General features: G+C 37.6%; 1 protein-coding gene across 1 annotated transcript in view; it reads right to left on the bottom strand.

Moving 5' to 3' along the window:
* Positions 1 to 20,598, bottom strand: part of KCNU1 (potassium calcium-activated channel subfamily U member 1) — a 134,223-nt gene that overhangs the window by 35,951 nt on the left and 77,674 nt on the right. Inside the window, 1 exon segment of the mRNA XM_058524865.1 lies at positions 14,940 to 14,953. Coding sequence (XP_058380848.1) covers positions 14,940 to 14,953 — 14 coding nt within the window.

The raw sequence follows: 20,598 nt of genomic DNA, 5'->3' as shown, positions 1-20,598 counted from the left end.
AGCTTTGCAGGCCAAGAGGCAAAGTTCATATTATATAGGTAGTTATATAACAAGAGAGAAAATAAATTTTCACAATTTCTCTTTGATGATATCCAAAATATAATAATATTAATAATCATGAATATATTTTTTGTATTACAGATCTACTCATGAAAAGAAAGGAATTTTAAAGGAATTTTGCTTAATATGGCATTAAAAGTTAGTGTTCTTTATCATCAAAATCAATTGCAAATCTTCATGTGTTAATGCTGATCCTAAGGAGATTTACACATATCATCTTTGACAATGTCTTTTCACACATATAAGTACCGTCGAATACAGATAGTGCTCCATGAGCATATGATTCTAATTGAGCACAGTCATCACTTAGGAGGCATTTATAGAATTCTCTTAGGCTCTTCTCTTGATATTTGCCTTTTAGCATGTGATTAAATAGCAGATTAATCACTTGCAATAGAAGGTTAGGTGGAAACTCCTCAACTGCACAGTTAAATGAACTTAAAAATTCAGACATTTCCCTTGCATTTGCATCAAGGTCCAAAAGAAAAAAAGCACTCATGGAACTGAGATTAGAATATATATCCAGGGGCTGGCCCAGTGGCATTGCGGTTAAGTGCGCGTGCTCCGCTGCTGGCGGCCTGGGTTCGGATCCCGGGCGTGAACCGAGGCACCGCTTGTCAGGTCACGCTGTGGCGGCATCCTATATAAAGTGGAGGAAAATGGGCACGGATGTTAGCCCAGGGCCAGTCTTTCTCAGCCAAAAAAAAGAGGAGGATGGACATGGATGTTAGGTCAGGGCTGATCTTCCTCACACAAAAAAAAAAAAAAGAAAGAAAATACATCCACTGCAAATTTGTGTGGAAACAGTGATCTCACTTCTTGTTTTAACTTTTGACATAATAGGAAGTGTATAAAGAAACACGACATTACTTGTGATTCAAAGAAAAATAATTGTCATTGTAATGACTTTATCACAGAATGTGTCACATATAAGTTCTGCTTTGTTTTTTAACTTTATATTGATTTCATTAAGAAAACTTATCACACCCGCAGTGAATGCTAAGTTTTAAAGCCATTTAGTGTTCAATAATAGTGATTGAGGGCAGTTCTCATTCAGAAAAATTTCACATTTGACCCAGAGCTCAAAAAATCATAGTAAATCTTGACTGAGCTTTTGAACTGCTCTGTGGTAAGGCAATTCAGGATATTCAGCTTCTATTTCTGACAAAGTTTCACAGAACTAACAATGGTGAAGTCCACGGGAGCAAATGAAGTTCACTATTGACACTCTTGGGCAAATAACTCATAACAAACTAAAATATTTTCCACAAAATACCTGCTGATGAATAATACAATGAATAACCATAGTCTTTATACACCTCGCATTTCAGAAGATTTGTAAATTTGTCTAACTAGGAATTTTTTCTGCTCCATGTGTGTTTTTACAACTATCAGTTGCAACACATCTTAGCAGATTCCACTTCAGATTGTACTGAATTAGGGTTTTCTCAACTTTTAAAATATATTTTCACAGGTAGTTGTGCCATGCAGACTATTCATAGAGGCTAATTTTTTTGGTTACTTTAAACTCAGCATTGGCTCCTTTAATAAACAACAACTAAATATCCGTAACATTTGTCAACTCATAAGGAACCAAAGGAAACCATTCAAAATTATTTGCCCTATTTTTTAATTGACTATTGATATTGCTCCCAATGTCAACTCTTTATTTTGTGTGAGAAGATCGGCCCTGAGCTAACATCCATGCCGATCCTCCTCTTTTTGCTGAGGAAGACTGGCCTGAGCTAACATCTGGCCAATCCTCCTCCACTTTATGTGGGATGCCGCCACAGCATGGCCTGACAAGCGGTGCCTCGGTGAGTGCCCGGGATCCAAACCAGGGCCACCAGCAGGGGAGCGTGCGCACTTGACTGCTATGCCATGGGCCGGCCCCTCTTTTTTTTTTTTTTTAAATATTTCTTGTGTGCGTGTGTGAGGAAGGCTTGCCCTGAGCTAACATCCATTGCCAATCCTTCTCTTTTTGGTGAGGAAGATTGGCCCTGGGCTAACATCCGAGCCCATCTTCCTCTACTTTACATGGGAAGCCACCACAGTATGGCTTGACAAGCAGTGCGTCAGTCTGTGCCTGAGATTTAAACCCGTGAACCCCAGGCCACAGAAGTGGAGTGTGTGAACTTAACTGCTACGCCACTGGGCCGGCCCCCCAATGCCAACTCTTTAAGCAACTGTTTTTGCTGAAATGTCAGTAGTATTAATTTTATTTTCTCTGGGCACACTTATTGGCTGCTGCAATTAAACACAATTTAATTGACTCACCATCAGTAAATAACTTTCCTGGCTTGGCTACCAAATGAGCTACTCATAAACAAACTTTAGTTGTAAATTCTCCTGTGATAAGACAGTCTTTCTAAATTTTCTAATTTTTTAAACCAGTGCTTTAATGTGAATTAGGAATATTGTGATAAGTACCTAGTCTGATAATGTCAATGTATTTGCATTCTTTTAGCACAGCTATACTGTCATTGTAAATTAAACATACTGCTTTGCCATTGCAAACCATACAAAAACAAGTGGCGGGCTGGATTTGGCCTTCAGGCCATAGTTTTCTGACCCCTGATCTAGAACACACTCTGACATCGTTGTAAAATCATATTTGCATAGACCAAAGATATCACCAAGTCCCTGTGCCATTTGGTAATGGCAAATTTTTGCATGCTTTGTCTATAATCCTAACATGTTTGGTTTTTTTGATTTGCAGACTAAAAGTGGCAAATTATAGTTAAAGGAGTTGCTGTAAAGAGATAGTTTTATGTCAGCTTAAGGAATCATTGAAATTTTAACAGAAAGATGAAAAACTAGAAAAAGTCATGGAGAAAAGCAGTTCCAGAAGGGCAGTAGGGACCTCTGAAAATCCACTCGTTCATAAGAACAATGAGAATGCTGACAAAAATTCTCAAAATCATCTTTTTCAGAACTCTGGAAATTAGCTAGAGGCTTGAAGCAATCTGAGAGGTGTTTAATTCAGGAAAAATGGCAGAATCTTGGCAAGACCAGTGAGTTTTGTGGTATTTTAACTTGTTTTATTCCCATCCCCCTCTCCTCAGCTCTACAGTAGCCTTGAAATCCAACAGCCTCACAATCACAGACCTGTGAAAAACAACAGTATAGCAGCCACCGGAGGGGGAAGAATGGATTTGAACTTCCCAAAAAGCCCTATTCGTAGAAAATGTCACTAATTCAGCTTTATGGCAGCTCCCTGGAGAAACTCAATCACAAGGCTTGTCTTTATTTGACCTGACTCAGAGCGTCCCCAAATGCTTATCAACTAATGCATGGATAAACAAAATGTAGTATGCCAATACAATGGAATATTATTCAGTCCTAAAAAGGAAAGAAGAAAAGACATGCTACAACATAAACCTTGAAAACATTATGCTAACTAAAAGAAGCCAGATACAAAAAGCCATATACTGTATAATTTGATTTTTATGAAATGTCTGAAATGGGAAAATCTATAAAGACAGAAAGCAGATTAGTGATTCCCAGAGGATGCAGGGAAGGGTGAATAGGAAGTGACTGCTAACGATTATGAAGTTTCCTTTGGAAGTGATGAACCTATTCTGAACTTAGTCATGATAGTTACACAATTCTGTGACTATGTTAAAAACCATTGAGTTATACAGTTTAAAGGGTGAATATTATAGCATATGAATTATACTTCAAAAAAGCTTTCATTAACAAAAAGTAGCCACAAGAAGGGACAAAACATAGTATTCTACTATTTATTTTCCTATAGGGTAAAATTCTTCTCCAATTCAATTATCTATAACTGTACCATATACTATAACACATATAACTACTGACATTCATATGATAATTGAATAATCTAGAGGTTAAATTATAGTCAATACATTTTTCCATAAGGAATCAGGAAAGTGCCTACTATGTTTCTAGGATTATTTCCATCTAAAATTAAACAGTAATGATACTTAGATAAGTTCTAGGCAAAGCTATTCAGAATGATTCATTCCAAGAGTTCTGACTCATCGAGGTTGAAAATATCTAGTAATTATTATTAGCATCTCACATGACATTGAGATTTATAGAAGATGAAGGGCTATTGAAATTTGCTCTCTAAGGCTTACAGAGAACCACTGTATGTTTGATTGAGTTCCGTGAGAACAGAGATCATGTGTGACCTAGCATCTAGCACAATGTCTGGCACATTGAAATCCCTGGGGACATCCACTGAATTCCCAATAAATATTTGTTGACTTACAGCTTGGAGGCTGAATAACTGATGAAAGCCGTTGATTGTATCTACTAAGAAATTCAAACTCAAAATTCAAACTGCTTACAGCTTTCACCTTCTGTGATTTTAGGGAAATTCGTATCCATTTGTAGGTACATGGTGGTTATAGTGAGTTGTGCTCTCTGCCCTTCCCCCCAAACCTGGATATAACATGTGGAATTTAAAGTAATAAAATCCATATGATGAATACCATTGGATACATATGAGAACAAATCAAGAGATTATCTAAAGCCCCAGATTCCAGAGGGAAAAAAATGTTCAGTAGAGTAGGTTGAATATGATTGTGATTTAGTATATGGATTTAATAAACACTATTCTAGAATAGTATTTTGAATATGTTCTCTGAATAAACTCCCTTCAACCCAGGAAATGAAAAGAGTAGCTGGAATCAACATCACCTACCTAACCTCTTCTTATAGTAAGTCTCCCTTGATCTTGGGATCAAACTCACGTGGTAACAGGTTGAAGAGGCGACTCTGATCCTCATATGTAGATGCACCCGGCTATGATTAGCTTAAGAATTATTCAACTAACTCATTTTGCTTTAATTTCATGTTCTTTAGGCAAATTTCAGATTATAATCTGTTTCATAATAATGGACACCATGTACTGAGTGAGCACTACTTGGAAGCCACTGTGCTAGACGCTTTGCATTTATTATTGCTAATCCTCACAGCAACCCGGCAACGACCTCAATTACAAATGAGGAATTTTGGGAAGCTGGGTAACTAGATCATGATCCCATTGATGCTCTGTGAATAAGGAGGGATGCACTGGCCACGCCAACCTGAGCATTTAGGTTCATACGTGGTTTTAACGTAATAATGTATGGCCATTTGGTTGGTATACATCCTTTCATGGAAGGCCAAATCAAAACCTATTAAGCTGAAAACCAGACTCTAAACTGTGGCAAATAACCAATATTAATACCATCCTATGAGAAGGCTTGAAAGCAAGCAAATATTGCCTGCTTCTCCCATTTAAACATTGATATCAACATTTACAAAGGCAAAAGTATTGGAAATTTTTTGAAAAAAACTGCATTTCTGCAGTATAATAAATTCATTGGAAAACAATGTGACATCATGCTGTGTTTCAAAACATACACAAATTTTATCTCGTTTGTAGGCAACCATTTAGCCTGAGTTTTGAAATGTAGGTAATGCCTTTTGTTTTTACTATCATTATAGTTTCGCCTTTTCCAGAAGGTCATATAATTTGAATCATACAGTATGTAGCCTTTTCAGACTGACTTCTCTTAGCAATAAGCATTTAATATTGATCTATGTCTTTTTGTGGTTTCACAGTTAATTTTTAAATTGCAGAATAAAATTCCATTCTGCGGATATAGCACAGTTATCCATTTACCTATTAAAGGATATCTTGGTTGCTTGCAGTTTTTGGTGCAATGAGCTAGTATAACATTCACATACAAGTTTTTGTGTGGACATAAGTTTTTAAAGAAGTTAGGTGAATACTCAGGAGCACAATTACTGGATTGTATGGTAAGACTACATGTTTAGTTTTACAAGAAACCACCAAACCATCTTCCAAAATGACTGTGCCATTTTGCATTCCCACCATCACTGAATGAGAGTTCCTATTGCTATACATCATGGAAGCAATTGGTAGTGTCAGTTTCGTTGAATTTCAGTCAAATCAATAGGTAGGTAGTTGGCCGGCCCGGTGGCTTAGCGGTTTAAGTGCGTGCGCTTCGCTGCTGGCAGCCTGGGTTCGGATCCCGGGCGTGCACCAACGCACTGCTTCTCCGGCCACGCTGAGGCCACGTCCCACATACAGCAACTAGAAGGATGTGCAGCTATGACATACAACTATCCACTGGAGCTTTGGGGAAGAAAAAAAGGAGGAGGATTGGCAATAGATGTTAGCTCAGAGTTGGTCTTCCTCAGCAAAAAGAGGAGGATTAGCATAGATGTTAGTTCAGGGCTGATCTTCCTCACACACACACACACAAAAATAGGTAGGTAGTGGTATCTCATTGTTGTTTTAATTTGCAATTCTGTAATGACAAATGACTTGAGCATCTTTCCACGTTTATTTTCCATCTGTATATCTTCTTTGGTGAGCCATCATTTAGTTATTTAGCCCATTTTTTAATTGGATTGTTTGTTTTCTTATTGAGTTTTAAGAGTTCTTTGTTTATTTTGGATACAAGTCCTTTATCAGATATGTGTTTTGCAAATATTTGTTCCCACTCTGTGGCTTATCTTTTCATTTTTTAAATAGTGTCTTTTTGAAGAGCAGAAGCTTTTGATTTTATTCAATTCCAACTTACTGATCTTATAATATTTTCTTTTCTGGATTGTACTTTTGGTGTTTTATCTAAACACTCATTCACAAACCTAAGTTTGCCTAGACTTCTCCTGTTTTCTTTCAGAAGTTTTGTAGTTTTGCATTTTACATTTAGACATATAATCCATTTTGAGCCAATCTTTGTTAAAGATGTAATGTCTACATCTAGGTTGTTTGTTTGTTTTTGCATATGGACATACACTGGTTCCATTACCTCTCGTTGAAAAGTTTACCCTTTTTCCACTAAGTTGCTTTTGTTCCTTTGTCAAACGCCAATTGACCACATTTGTGTGGTCCTATTTCTGAGCTTTGTATGTGTTCCATTAATTGATGTGTCTATTCTTTTACCAATACTGTGATGTCTTGATTAATGTAGCTTTATGGTAAGTTTTGCAATTGGGCAGTATGAGTCCTCCAACTTTCTTCTTCAGTATCATGTTGGCTATTCTAGAACTTTTACCTTTTCAAATAAACTTTAGAATCAGTTTGTCAATATCTACAAAATAGCTTGCTGGAATTTTGATTTGAATTGTGTTGCACTTATAGATCAAATTGAGAAAAATTGACATTTAAACAATATTGAGTCTTCCAATCAATGAATATGGAATATTTCTGCATTTATTTAGATTCTTTTTAATTTCTTTCATAAAAGTTTTGTTTTTTGTATGTAGATTCTACACTTATTTTGTGAGATATATACATTATTTTTTTGTGCTTTATAAACGATATTTTTAAAATTTCAAATTCCAGTTTATGGTAGGAAAACAGTTGACTCTAGTATACAGTACTAACCTTATACTCCGTGACTTTGCTGTAATCAACTAATAGTTGCAGGTATATTTTTGTAGAATCTGGTATTTCTACAGAGATAATAGTATCATCTGTGAGGAAAGATAATTTTACTTCTTCCTTTCCAATCTGTACAGCTTTTATTGTCCTTGTTTTGCCTTATTTCACTTGCTAGGACATCCAGAATGTTGTTAAATAGGAGAGGGGCGAGTGTATATCCTTGGCTTGTTCCTGATCTTAAGGGGGAGGCATCCAGTATCTGACCATTAAGTGTGATGTTACATGCAGGTTTTTTGTCGATATTCTTTATCAAGTTGAGGAAGTTCCTCTCTTTTCCTAGTTAGCTGAGATTTTTTTTTTCATCATGACTGAGTGTTGTATTTTGCCAAATGTTTTTTGTGAATCAATTGAAATGATCATATGATTTTTCTTCTTTAGTCTGTTGATGTAGTTGATTACACTGATTGATTTTCATTGTTGAACCAGCCTTGCACAGCTGGAATAAATCCTACGTGGTCGTGGTACATAATTCTTTTCATACATTGTTGTATTTGAATTGCCTTTATTTTGTTAAGGATTTTTACATTATGTTCCTGTGAGATATTGGCCTATACTGTTCCTTTCTTGTAATATGTATATCTCATTTTTGGATTAGGGTAATACTGGCCTTTAGTTAGGAAGTATACAGTCTACTTCTATTTTCTGAAAGAAATTGTGGAGAACTGGTATCGTTTCTTAAATGTTTGATAGAATTAACCAGTGAAAACTTCCGGCCTTAGTACTTTTTTTCGGAGGGCGGAGGGGAAATTTTATGAATCATTGGATCAACTTGTTTAATAAATAGAGGCCTATTCAAATTATTTACTTCTCTCTGTTTGAGTTTTGGTACTTTGTGTTTTTCAAGGGATTGTCCCATACCATCTAAATTATCAAATTCTTTGCTTATAGTTCTCAGAATTCCTGTATTACCTTTTTAAGGTCCATGGGAACAGTAGTTATGACCCCTTTTTCATTTAGTCTGGCTAGAAGTTTATAAGTTTTATTGATATTTCCAAAGTTTGAGTTTTGTTGATGTTTCTCTTTTGTTTTCCTGTTTTCATTTTAATTGATTTATCCTCTAATTTCATTATTATTTTTTTTCTGTTTGCTTTAGGCTTAAATTTTTTTCTTTCTCTGGTTTCTTAAGGTAGAAGCTTAGATTATTGATTTTAGTTTTTCCTCTTTTCTAATATATGCATTTAATGTCATAAATTTCCCTTCAGGAACTGATTTTGCTTCATTCCACCAATTTTGATAATTTATATTTTCATTTTTCTTTAGTTCAAGATGTTTTGAAATTTCTCTCTAGACTTCTTTGACCTATGTGTTATTTAGAAGTTGTTTATTTCTACATGTTTGGGGGTTATTGATTTCTTATTGAGTTCTGAGAACACACTTTGCATAATTTCCATTCTTTTACATTTGTTAATGTATATTCTATGGACCAGAACGTGGTCTATTTTGTGCACTTAAGAATCCAGCCATTTGTGACAACATGGATGGACATTGAGGGTATAATGCAAAGTGAAATAAGTCAGAGGGAGAAGGTCAAATACCGTATGATTTCCTTCATTAAGTAGTAGATAATAACAACAATAAACAAATACATAGGGACAGAGATTGGATTGGTGGTTACCAGAGGGGAAGGGGGGAGGGAGGAGGGTGAAAGGGATAATTTGGTACATGTGTGTGGTGATGGGTTGTAATTAGTATTTTGGTGGTGAACATGATGTAGTCCATGCAGAAATAGAAGTACAATGATGTACACCTGAAATTTTTACAATGTTATAAACCAATGTTACTGCAATAAACAAAAAATTAAAAAAAAAAAAAAAAAAAAGAATGTGCATTTTGCTATTGTTGGAGTATTCTCCAAATGTCAATTAGATCAATTTAATAAAGAATGCTGTTCAGATCAACTATATATTTACTGGTTTTCTGCTAATGTGATCAACTACTACAAAAATGGTCATGAAATCTCCAACTTTAATAACAGATTTGTCTATTTCTCCTTTCAGTTCTAACAACTTTTGCTCCATGTATTTTGATGCTCTGTTTTTAGGTGCATATATGATTAGGACTGTTATACCTTCTTGAAGGATTGACCTCTTTATCATTATGTAAAGTCACTCCTTATCTGTGACAATTTTCCTTGTTCTGAATCTTCTTTGACTAAAATTAATACAGCTACTAAAGTTTTCTTTCTGATTAGTGTTAGCATGGTTTGTCTTTCTCCATCTTTTCATTTTTAACCTATACAAATAGTTATAATTACAGTGGATTTCTTATAGATAGCATACAGTTGGGTTCTATTTCTTCATCCACTGTGACAATATCTACTTTTTAATTGTTTTACTTATACTATTCTTATTAAAAACAATTATTGATATAGTTGGATTAATGTCTACCATGTTTGTAACTGTTTGCTACCTGTATTTGTTCTTCTCTCGCCTCTTTTCCTTGGCCTTCTCTGGTTTTAATTGAGCATTTTATATGATTCCATTTTATCTCCTCTCTTAGCATATTACATGTATTTCTTTTTTTTAAAAAAATTAGGAATTGCCTTCAAGCTTGCATTGTACATTTTTAATCTAAGTCCATCTTCAAATAACACTATACTTCTTCATGTGTGGCGCTGGCAGCTTATAACAGAGAATTCCTGGTTCCTCCCTCCTACCTCTCATGACATTGCTGTTATTATATATGCTATAATCACCCAATACAATTTTACTATTATTACTTTAAATAGTTATATTTTAGATCAATGAAGTAGAAGAAAAATAAAAGATTTTATTGTATCTTCATTTATCCCTTCGCTAATGCTCTTCTTTTCTTTATGTAGATTTGAGTTTCTGACCTATATCATTTTCCTCCTTCCTGAAAACCTTCCTATCTTCTTCAGACGTTTCTTTCAGGGCAGATATGCTGGTGATGAATTCTCTAAGTTTATGTTTGTCTGAAAAAGTCTTTAATATTCCTTTACATTTAAAGGAAAATTTCACTGCATACAAAATTTTAGGTTGGTGTTTTTTTTTTAATCTTTCAATACTTTAAATATTTCACTCTACTTCTTTATTATGGTTTCTGACAAAAAGACTTCTCTAATTCTTATCCTTGTTCCTCTATAGGTAGGGTGTTTTTTCCCTTCTGGCTTCTTTTGCAATCTTCTCTTTGTCTTTACTTTTCAACAGTTTGAATATTATGGGCAGAGTTGTGGCTATTTTGGTATTTAGCATACCTGGTATTCTCTAAGTTTTTTGGATCTGTGACTTGGTGTCATTAATTTTGGAAAGTTTTCAGCCAGTATTAATTATATATTTCTTCTCTTTCTTCTCCTCATATACCAATTATATACATGTCACACATTTTGAAATTGCTCATATTTCTTCAGATTTTCTGTTTTTTTATCCTTCTTTTTTCTGTTTTGTATCAGTTTGGGAAATTTCTGATGACATATCTTCAAGATCAGTGCCCAGTCTACTGGTGAGCCTATCAAGACAATTTTTAAAAAATTTCTGTTACAGTATTTTTGATCTCTAGCATTTCCTTTTCTTTCTTAGAGTTTCCATCTCTCTGCTTACATTATCTATTTGTTCTTCCATGTTGTCTTTTTCCTCAGAGCCCTTAACATATCCATCACATTTATTTTAAATTCCCTCTCTAATAACCCCATATTGATGAAATTCCTGATTGATGTTTTAATACCTGCTTTGTCTCTTCAGATAGTGTTTTTTCTTGCCTTTTAGCATGCTTTGTAACTTTTTTTACAATGAAATATGATGTAATAGGAACTAAATTAAACAGATCTGTAGTGTGAGGTTTTTTTTTGTGTGTGTGAGGAAGATCAGCCCTGAGCTAACATCTGCCAATTCTCCTCTTTTTGCTGAGGAAGACTGGCCCTGGGCTAACATCCATGCCCATCTTCCTCCACTTTATATGGCACGCCGCCACAGCATGGCTTGCCAAGCAGTGTGTCGGTGTGCGCCCGGGATCCGAACCAGCAAACCCTGGGCCACTGCAGTGGAGCGCACGCAGTTAACCGCTTGTGCCACTGGCCCGGCCCCTGTAGTGTGAGGTTTTATGTTAATCTGGCAAGCAATTGCACCGTGTTTAATGTTTGCTGTAGCTGTAGTTTCCAGAAGCTACCAATTCCTCTAGTGTCCTTGATTTTTGTCTCCTTTATTGTCTTTGGGCTTCTCTCAGAACTCTTCCTTGTATAGTCTGCACCTTGCAGCTCTTTCAACTATAATTCATTGTTGCTATACTGGAGTCCTGCTAGTGTGGTAGTAACGTGTGGGAGAGGGGAAGATTCTATCATTTTGTGGTTAAATTTCTGTTTTTCAGTTGGCTTGTATCTTGGAGCTGTGAGCTTCACAAATGTATCTTAGCTCCGGCTTGCTCCCCTCAGGTGAGACAAGAAGGCTAGAGGAGGCTAGAGGGGGAGAAATGGCATTCCCTCACCTGAGGAGAGGTATTGGTAACGTCTTTTCCCCTGAAGAGTGGGGCTTTGTTACGGAGAACCCTCTGGGTTTATTTCGCTATAGTTACTCCTCCCTTCTCAGAGTTACTGAGGGGATTTTTCTTCGCTCTTCACTGTGAGAATTTGGTAGAGTTCCTAGAGGGAAAACCCCCCAAAGGGTGGAGGTCCCTCTAAGCCTGTAGCCCCAAGGAGTCTCACACTCTTCACCTAGTCCACACTCAACCTCCAGTAATTCATTAAAATTACCATTTAAGTGTTCCTACCAGTTTGTGGATCAGTGGCTCCTTCCCCAGGTAAGCGGATCTCGGCTGTGACTCTCCACATTTCAGGGTGATGGTTTGCCCTGCAACCTCAGCTCTCTGATGGGTGAAGAAAAGTCTTTAATTTTCAGTTTGTTCAGTTTTTTCTTCTTGTAAAGACAGAAGGGATGACTTCAAAGCTCTTTAATGTTGGAGCTAAAATTGGAAATTTGGCAATGGCTCTCCGTATTCTCTATAATGCAAGTTTCAGAGGCTGGTTCTTCCATGTCACAGAATCAAGCAGCTCAGCTTTCTATCATGGTTCACATTTCAGCACATCCCATCTACCTGTTTAATCTGAGAACTCCCCTTTCAGTAATTAAATATACTTTCTTCATGGGTCATTATGATGTGATTTATAACATGTGTGTAATTCTCAGAATTACTGTGGGTAATTAAAATATAAAGTGAATGCTGCCAGAGGCTTCAGTCACTCTCAGTGCCCTCATTAAAAATCAGGAGCTGACCAAATTATAAATAGACTGGTTTGCACAAGTTCCTGGAAAAACCTAATTATGAAACTTATCCTTATTCTATCAGAACTCACTCCATTAGTCATGCAAATTCTGAAAATGATTAAGTTATTTTATGTGCTGGGATTGTGGAATTAATAATAGAGAGGTAGGTAGCAGTAATTAGACATTACTATAAAACTTTATTATGTCAGGTCGCTCTGGGTCATATTGCATCTCTTCCTGATCCCACACCCAACACACACACGCACACACACAAACACACCTTTAAGATAGTTTAATGAATGGCTTAATGGTTTTAGTGGATTCATGATAAATTTTTTAATGAGACCTAAAACAAGGAGGAGAAGGATTTGTAAACTCTTCATGAGGTACTATCTTGAAATTAGTCAGAGAAAGAGATTTGGTAATTATCATCGGGAGAATCCCTTCTCTCCAGAAAAGGCAAAGGAAGGAGAAATCAGTTTCTATGAGGATGTTTCAAGATATGGCATCCGGAACAGGAGCAAGTGATAACTTAACTCTCGAAAGAGATTTAGATGATCATGTCTCATCTCCTCTCTGATTTTACAGATAGAGGATTTAGCCTAGAGAAATTATGTGGCTGCCAGTGAATAAGAGGGTCAGCCTTCAAGCTTAGTGTCATGCTTCTCTTATTTAAGGTATGGAAGGCCATGGACTGATGGGGAAATTGGTGAGCATCAGTTTTCTCAGCGTGGCACTGGGTGAAAGAACATTGAAGGCACGTCCATAACAATTTTCCAGAGTACAGAAAAGGCAATTCATTGATTGTTTAGCTTGTCGAATTATGGCCTCATCAGATCACAAGAGAGCTGCTATATGGAAACAGAGACATCATGATGTTTATGCAAAAGAGGCTAAGAACTTTGATGGCTCAATCAGTACACCTCTGGGGAAGCAAAAGTAAATAAAATTTAAAAGATAAAGAAGTAAGAAAAGAAGGGAGGGATAGGAAAAGGGATGGAGGGGAGAAGGGAGAGAGGAAGAAAAAGAAAAAAGAGAAATGCATATTTTATAGAGAGACGTAAAATTTAAGAGTTACGAATTTATGTGTCAGACTACGTGGGTTCAGCATTGCCAATTTGATGGGTTGGCGATGGGGCTTATGCAAATGTTTCTTCCTGGGGGAGCAATGAGGAAAACAGAGAGAATGAGAGAGAGAGAGAGAGGGACAGAGAGAGATAGAGAGACAGAGAGATGGAGAGAGGAGTGTCTTCCTTACCAGGATACAGAAAATCAATTCTGCATAACTAATTGACTACCTTTATCAACTCACCAACTCTGAAATTTACTCTTTGGTACTCTCTCCGTAGATTAAGGGCAGAAAACTTTCTGCTCTACTAGAGAGTGAAATCTCAAATGAAAGACGGCAAAGCTGTGAACTTTGCCTAGAATGAAGCAGTCCTCTTCAATTCTGCTTGTTTCAGGTATGACTGGTAAATGTCAACATTTAAATGGGCGTATCCAGATGGCATCCTCAGGCAAATGTGACAAATAAGCAGAAACTCATATGCAACATCCCTGGGAAGATGACACAGAAGAAGAGATGAGGGACACGGGAGTCAGAGGTACAGCATGAGAGAATGGGTCTGGTCTTGGGGAGGGAGCTGCTGAAGCTCAGATTTTTTGTCTACAAATCACTCCTAGTAAAGTAACAACTTTAAGAGATTGGGGAGGGAGGGCTTGACATTAAAGGATCTAGGGATAAGGAGATGAGTAAAACTGAGAGATAAACTCGAGAAAATGCAGAGCTTTATAGGAGAGAAGGCAAGAATGTGGTTGCAATGTGGTGATTAAAATACCCACCTTTGACAGATATAGGAGTGAGTAAACTTTAAAGTGTGTGTGTGTGTGTGTGTGTGTGTGTGTGTGTCTTGTACGATTTGACTTTTCACAGCAACACCATGAGGTAAGCAGGAAAAATACTCTTATCCACATTTTAGGATGATGTGAAAGTAAGCAACTCACTGGAAATCCCAAGATGGTAAGCAAGGACTTTGGATTCCCATCATCCAGACTCTGGGTCTATTACGTGTTCCTCTACAGTGTGCCAGTACTTTATAGAACCACTCAGAATGGATGTAGTGGTGAGTAGGAAAGGTAGATGAGGAAAATTCACACATGCTTCCCCCTTATTAAAAAATTGGTTGGCTTTTTAACGCGTTAGTTTTCTCTCCTCCTCCAATGGTGACAAAGCCTCAGGACTCTGCAGAGGGGCTCGTGCGACAATTAGGCAGCTGCCTGGCCCCATCAGAGGAGGACAGCTAAAGACTTCCAAGGGCACACATCGCTTCAGTGTGTACAAGACCTTGGAGAACTCTGTTCCTGCCTCCTCTATGAGGGGCCGAAAACCTCCATGGGGCTCCTTTTATTCCTTTTACACTGATTCCAAGGGCCCTGCTGCACAATTCAGATTGCACAGAATCCTTTGTGCACCCCCATGAGATGCTCGCACATTCGTCACTCACTCAAAGAATATTAAATCCTTTCAATGTGTCCTTCTTCTTGTTCTGCTATTTTTCGTGTGTGTTTTTTCAAATTTCTCAGCTTTTTAGGAAGAGAGTATGACATACACCCCCAAATGTGGAGGTTTCTCAGCAAGAGGCGCTCTGAGAAAATGCATTTGAAAACAGCGTTTGTTGGCTCCTTGGAGCCAAATACAGCCACCTCATCTCTTGCTTGAAACCCAGACAGGGTGATTGCCAGTCAGGGATTCCAACCAGCTGGTGGAATTGGCCTAAACGGTCTGACAAAAGGGATCCCTTTTCCTCAACAGCAGCTTCTCCACCTCTTTCTGTCCTTTTCACTCGAGAACACGGTTTTGCACTTGTCCTTCATACAAATAACTGGAGGGTGGGAATTATTCAGAAAGCTCATGTTCAACACCCCATCTGTTCATTTCTGACAGCAATATATAATGTAAGGCTGTAAAAACTTGAAAAATAATGCAACATAAAAAGGGATTGACTCAGCTCCAAGAGGCCATAAATGGTAACAAATACCACGGGATGATTTATTTCATGCTGTAATCTTTACAGTAAGTCATCTTTCAGACATTTCGTTGTGACAGGTTTTAATAATATTAATGCCCAGAGCAATCCAAATCATCGCCAATAGACGTATTTATCAAGCTGCCAATCCAAGTAAATGAAATTCTATAAGCAATAATGTAACATGTTTAAAGGAAGCTAATAAAACAAGTCAGTGGAGAAATATTACTTCAAAGTATTCTCTCCCTCTAATCCAGTCCTGTATGTTATACAGCCAAAATGCAAATCTTTCCATACTTGATTTATTGCTCCAAAAATACCAATGACCTTTTCCCCAGCTTCTGTGTATTCACTCTCACACATTCATAAAGCCTGCAGTGCATCCTGCCCGAGTCTCTGAACACTGGAGTGCTCAGCAGTTATTGTTATGTTTGTCTTGCTTTTATGCAGGTACTTGATTGGCAGCTGCACTGAACAACATCTAAGTTTCCAAGCCTTATAAAAATGTAACAAGTATCTGAGCCATAAACCAGTCTTTACAGTGCCTACTCTAGGCAGGGCTTTGAGAATACCTGAGAAAATGACTTGAGCAAAGTCCTAATGCTTTACCAGTTGCCAGGTAAGTTTCATGTGAAGGAAAGCCAACCTGCATTTTCTTTCAATCAGATTTGCTTTGCTTTGTATTAACTATTTGTTATTCATGCAGATCATGGTATGCCAGCTGTTAAAGCATTTGGCATTTCAAATGCAGCTCAAGATCTGCCTCCTTCAGGAAGGCTTCCTTATTAATTTCACTAATTTTCTGATCTCTAACACAATACCCCACCCATCTCTCAATACAACTTGCTAATTAATGAATCTGTGAAAGCACAGTGCACATCAAAGGCACTTACCACATATTAGATGGAAATATGCAGTGCATTGATTTATTCGATCCATTCTACAATTAGTTGATGCCTCCTTTTTTCTGGCATATCACATACATGCTCCTTGAGGATAGATTTACTATTTAATGGGCACCACACGTGTTCGCTATACCACTGTGTACTTTGTTGAGGCAAGATATTTACATATATAGGTATATCTATTTTCATTTTTGACACATCTTCCTAAAAGTAATATAGGAATAGATAAGAAGGGACAGGAGGAGATGTGGGAGACCAGGTCAAAGGCCATTTCAACAGTGGTCTAGAAAGAGAAGATGGTGGCTTGGATTGGGATTACAATTAGAGATGAAAAACGTAGAGAGATTCAAGATATTTTCAGGGGTAAAATAGAAAAAAACACGAGAATTGATGGAATTTGGGAAAGAAACCTATCTCACAGCTTCCTCACTTGATTCTTTTAACCCTTACCAAGACTGCCAGCCCAGGTGTTAGCTGTTGATAGAGTTAGCTCGGTTCACTGTTTTATTGTTTCCTTCTGCCTATCTTAGACTGTGTTTCTGAGTACTGTTATTAGAGGCAGGTTAGAAATCAGGTACTTGCGGAAGGTTTTTATTTTATAATTTTCTCTTCTAATTTGGTATAGTGACACTGTTCCAGAATCCAAGTCCTTTTCCTACTTCTCCATTTCTTTTCACTTCCTTTCAACTTCAGTGCTCCAGGCATTAGCACTGAGCCTTGTCCACTGTGATTCTCAGTGTGAAAACAAGCAGCCAGGAGGTAGTCTTAGATCCTGGGTCAGGACACCATCTGAAGAAGGCTCCCATCCCCTGAAATTTTTATATCCATGCCTACATACACATCTCCGTATTCCTGGGAATTACTGTCTCATTCCTTCGCTACTCTTCTGTTGTTTCTTGGCTTGGAAAAATGGTACAAGAAGATTCAGTGGCTGAAACAGTAAAAGGAAGGAGAGTAAAGAAGGAGTAAGGGAAGGAGAAAGGGAACGGAGGCAGCTTCACAGATCTGGAGGTGGAGATGAGAGCATCTGGTGAAAGAGTGAGTGTGCTGGACTCAGAACCATTTTCCTCTACCCCCCTTCCCCCCAGGAAAGGAAAAGGTTCCAAGTGGGAAGGTAGACCTCGACAGATCTTCTGGAAGGAAGACTGTAATCAGAGTTGATAGAGAGAATCTGCTGATGCATACTGTAAAAACACATTTCTCCTGTGTTCTTTTTGCTGGTCCCAAACAACCCTGAAGATTTAGAATCATCTGACATAGGCCGTTGACTTTGAAAAACTGGATAAATGTAAACTCACCCAGGATAGTTTCTGCCTGTTTTATTCTTTAATGTGTTCACCTTTTCCCCCTACAAATTAGCTTTAAAAAAAAAAAAAAAAAAAGAATCCATATAGAGAGGTCAGAGCCTTATGCTACTGGGTTCATTGATTTTTTTTGCCTCCTTCACCTGGGTGAGCTTAAAGGATACAGATGCTAATCGATGACTCTGGGTGAGGTGTGGGTGCTGAGAACTGTTCCTGGAAGACTGAGCTCACAGGCCAAGCAGATACTTGACCTGGCCCTACAAATCCTTTCCAGTTATCTTTTACCTCTGAGCCACCTCGAAGTCTCTTAAAACTGGTTTCCGATGCTGATCCACAAAAGGGTTTCTCAAAGGAGTAAAACAGAAGACAAGTGAGAAAAAAAGAAACATATCACCCATGGCCCTGGCAGCTGCTGTGGGCAAAAGTGGAAACTGGGGATGTTTAGAAAGCTGCAAGAATATTCAGGTTGACCCCCAAAACAGTGTAAAAGTCAGGCACCAGGCTTTGCTGACTGTAAAATCTAACAGAATATTTCCGTTGAAGCAAATCTAGCTAATCAGTACAAAAAAGTTTTCCATGAAATATTATTTTAAGAATTAGAAATATTAATATGCTCTTTACTTGTAATGAAATGCAACTATAAAGGTATTAATCATAATTATTGCATCAATCAATAAAAACTGTGAACAGTTTTATGTTGCAAAACTATTTGCATTCTTCTCAATTATTGAGCATACCAATGGATTAAGATGCTGCTTTGAATCAAAGTCTGTAAAGTTTGCAACTCCCCATATCAGGCTCCTCTAGATCTTCCTGTAAATATGCCCATCTGTACTGTATGTATGTGTAGGTGTGAAGTAAGTATAAATAGATAAAGTAAATCATATACATATATATGCACAGATCCATGTGATTTACTTTATTGATTGATTCTTATATAGCAACACCAGAATCTTCCCCCAAAGAGTAATTTATCTGCAATATATGCACCAGCAATTCTAAAAAATTGTATATTAAAGATTTCTTCCATTATCTAAACTGAACATTTTAGGAGAAGTTTGAGACTGAAAATGGAAGCTTCTCTCACATGTATAAATTGCTTGATGATTTTTTTTAAACTAGCTTTTCCCCACGGGTAGCTTCAACTCAGATAAGATATAACAATACTTACATTTCATTATGAGGAAACCAGAAAGCAGAGAGGTAGCAACCCGTCTGGGCTCAAATTGGCACTGAGATTAGAATCACAGCCTCTAGAAGAGGGGTGGAACTCCGCCCGACCCATAGAGGCCCCTGCAGCAGAGAAAGCCCAGCTCAGCGCACAGACACCAGTGCCTCCTGGCCCAGCCAGGGCAAGTGGTGGCACCTGTGCCATCTTGTTTGCAGGTAGAGCTGTGCTTGCAATATGACCCTGGGAATAGAGGAGACTCCAGGTTTTAAAATGAAAAAAAGGGGTTATTTCTTGTCTTTACATAAGAATTCTCCGTAGAATTACATATAATAATCTACTCAGAATATAAAAGAGAATAACATTTAGAAAAAAATATTTGATTTCCACATGTTTTAAGGGATATGCCTATTGCTTAAAGAGAGTTGGGTTTATAAATAAAAAAGAATGTTGACGACTCGGCTTTTCCTGGGGCTTTCAGGAGAGCAAAGCAGGTTTCCAGGGAGCCAGGTTATTTAGTTTACTTTTTAGCACTATCTGCAGCGATATTTCAGAGTGAAATAAGTAAAATATCTGTTCCTTTTCATTTGGCAGCAGCAAAAGATCTCAGGGAAAAAAAATAAATGAATAAGAAATATGTAATCCCCGTGGTGTAATCCCAGGGTATGGAAACTCACTTCTCTTAAATACCTCCCTCTGGCATAATTGACTTTTCATGTGCATTTTAATAATGATACTTCAGCAGGTTGCAAGAGAATTTTTTTTTCTTCTGTTGTTGTTGTAAATTACGGTTTGGAAGAAAAGTGTTATAAATCTAATTACATTTTCACTTATATTAACAAGTCAGCACAATCTTCCAGTATGTTTACCAAGCAATTCCAATATTTACAGCTGACCTAATTGGTTGTGGGGGTAGAAGCAATGAACAATATTTTATTGTCCTGATGGCTGTGCATGTGCTGAAGACAGCTGCTAAGGTGCAAATCTACCCAGCAACCCTGAAGTTTTGCCCGCCTGTGTTTGCCTTCGTAGGCCAGCTGCAGAACAAGACAAGACGCAGGGAAGGGAAGGGAAGTGGGTTCTGGAGTGGGGAGGAGAGGCATTTGCTAAAGATGCCTTTGCTTAATCCTCTCTTGGTAAGAAAGATTTTCCCAATTATTTGGGGACTGTTACAGACTCAAAAATTAACATGTTCTGGGCAAGTCTGGATGAAAAGTTATAAATAACTGCATGAAAATGAATAATACATTGGGTAAACATCCCTGATATTTGATGCTGAGTTCAGGATAATTATGGTCCTGTCCTGGACTTTCACTATCAAAGCCACTGTGGTCTTTAGGAGCCTAGCATGGGTCTCACATAGGCTGGAAATTCTTATAGTCTCACGTCTTTAGAGAAAGGGCTAATAAAGAGAAATCGTTCCTACCAGGCAAAGGCTACATTGCTTCATGGGGAGATGGGAATTGGGTCCACCCCTCGTGTTA

Source organism: Diceros bicornis, chromosome 29 (assembly GCF_020826845.1).
Source record: "Diceros bicornis minor isolate mBicDic1 chromosome 29, mDicBic1.mat.cur, whole genome shotgun sequence".
In the NCBI taxonomy this organism is placed as follows: Eukaryota; Metazoa; Chordata; class Mammalia; order Perissodactyla; family Rhinocerotidae; genus Diceros; species Diceros bicornis.
Note: the sequence above shows the minus strand (reverse complement) of the source record. Positions and strands in the feature narration are given on the sequence as shown.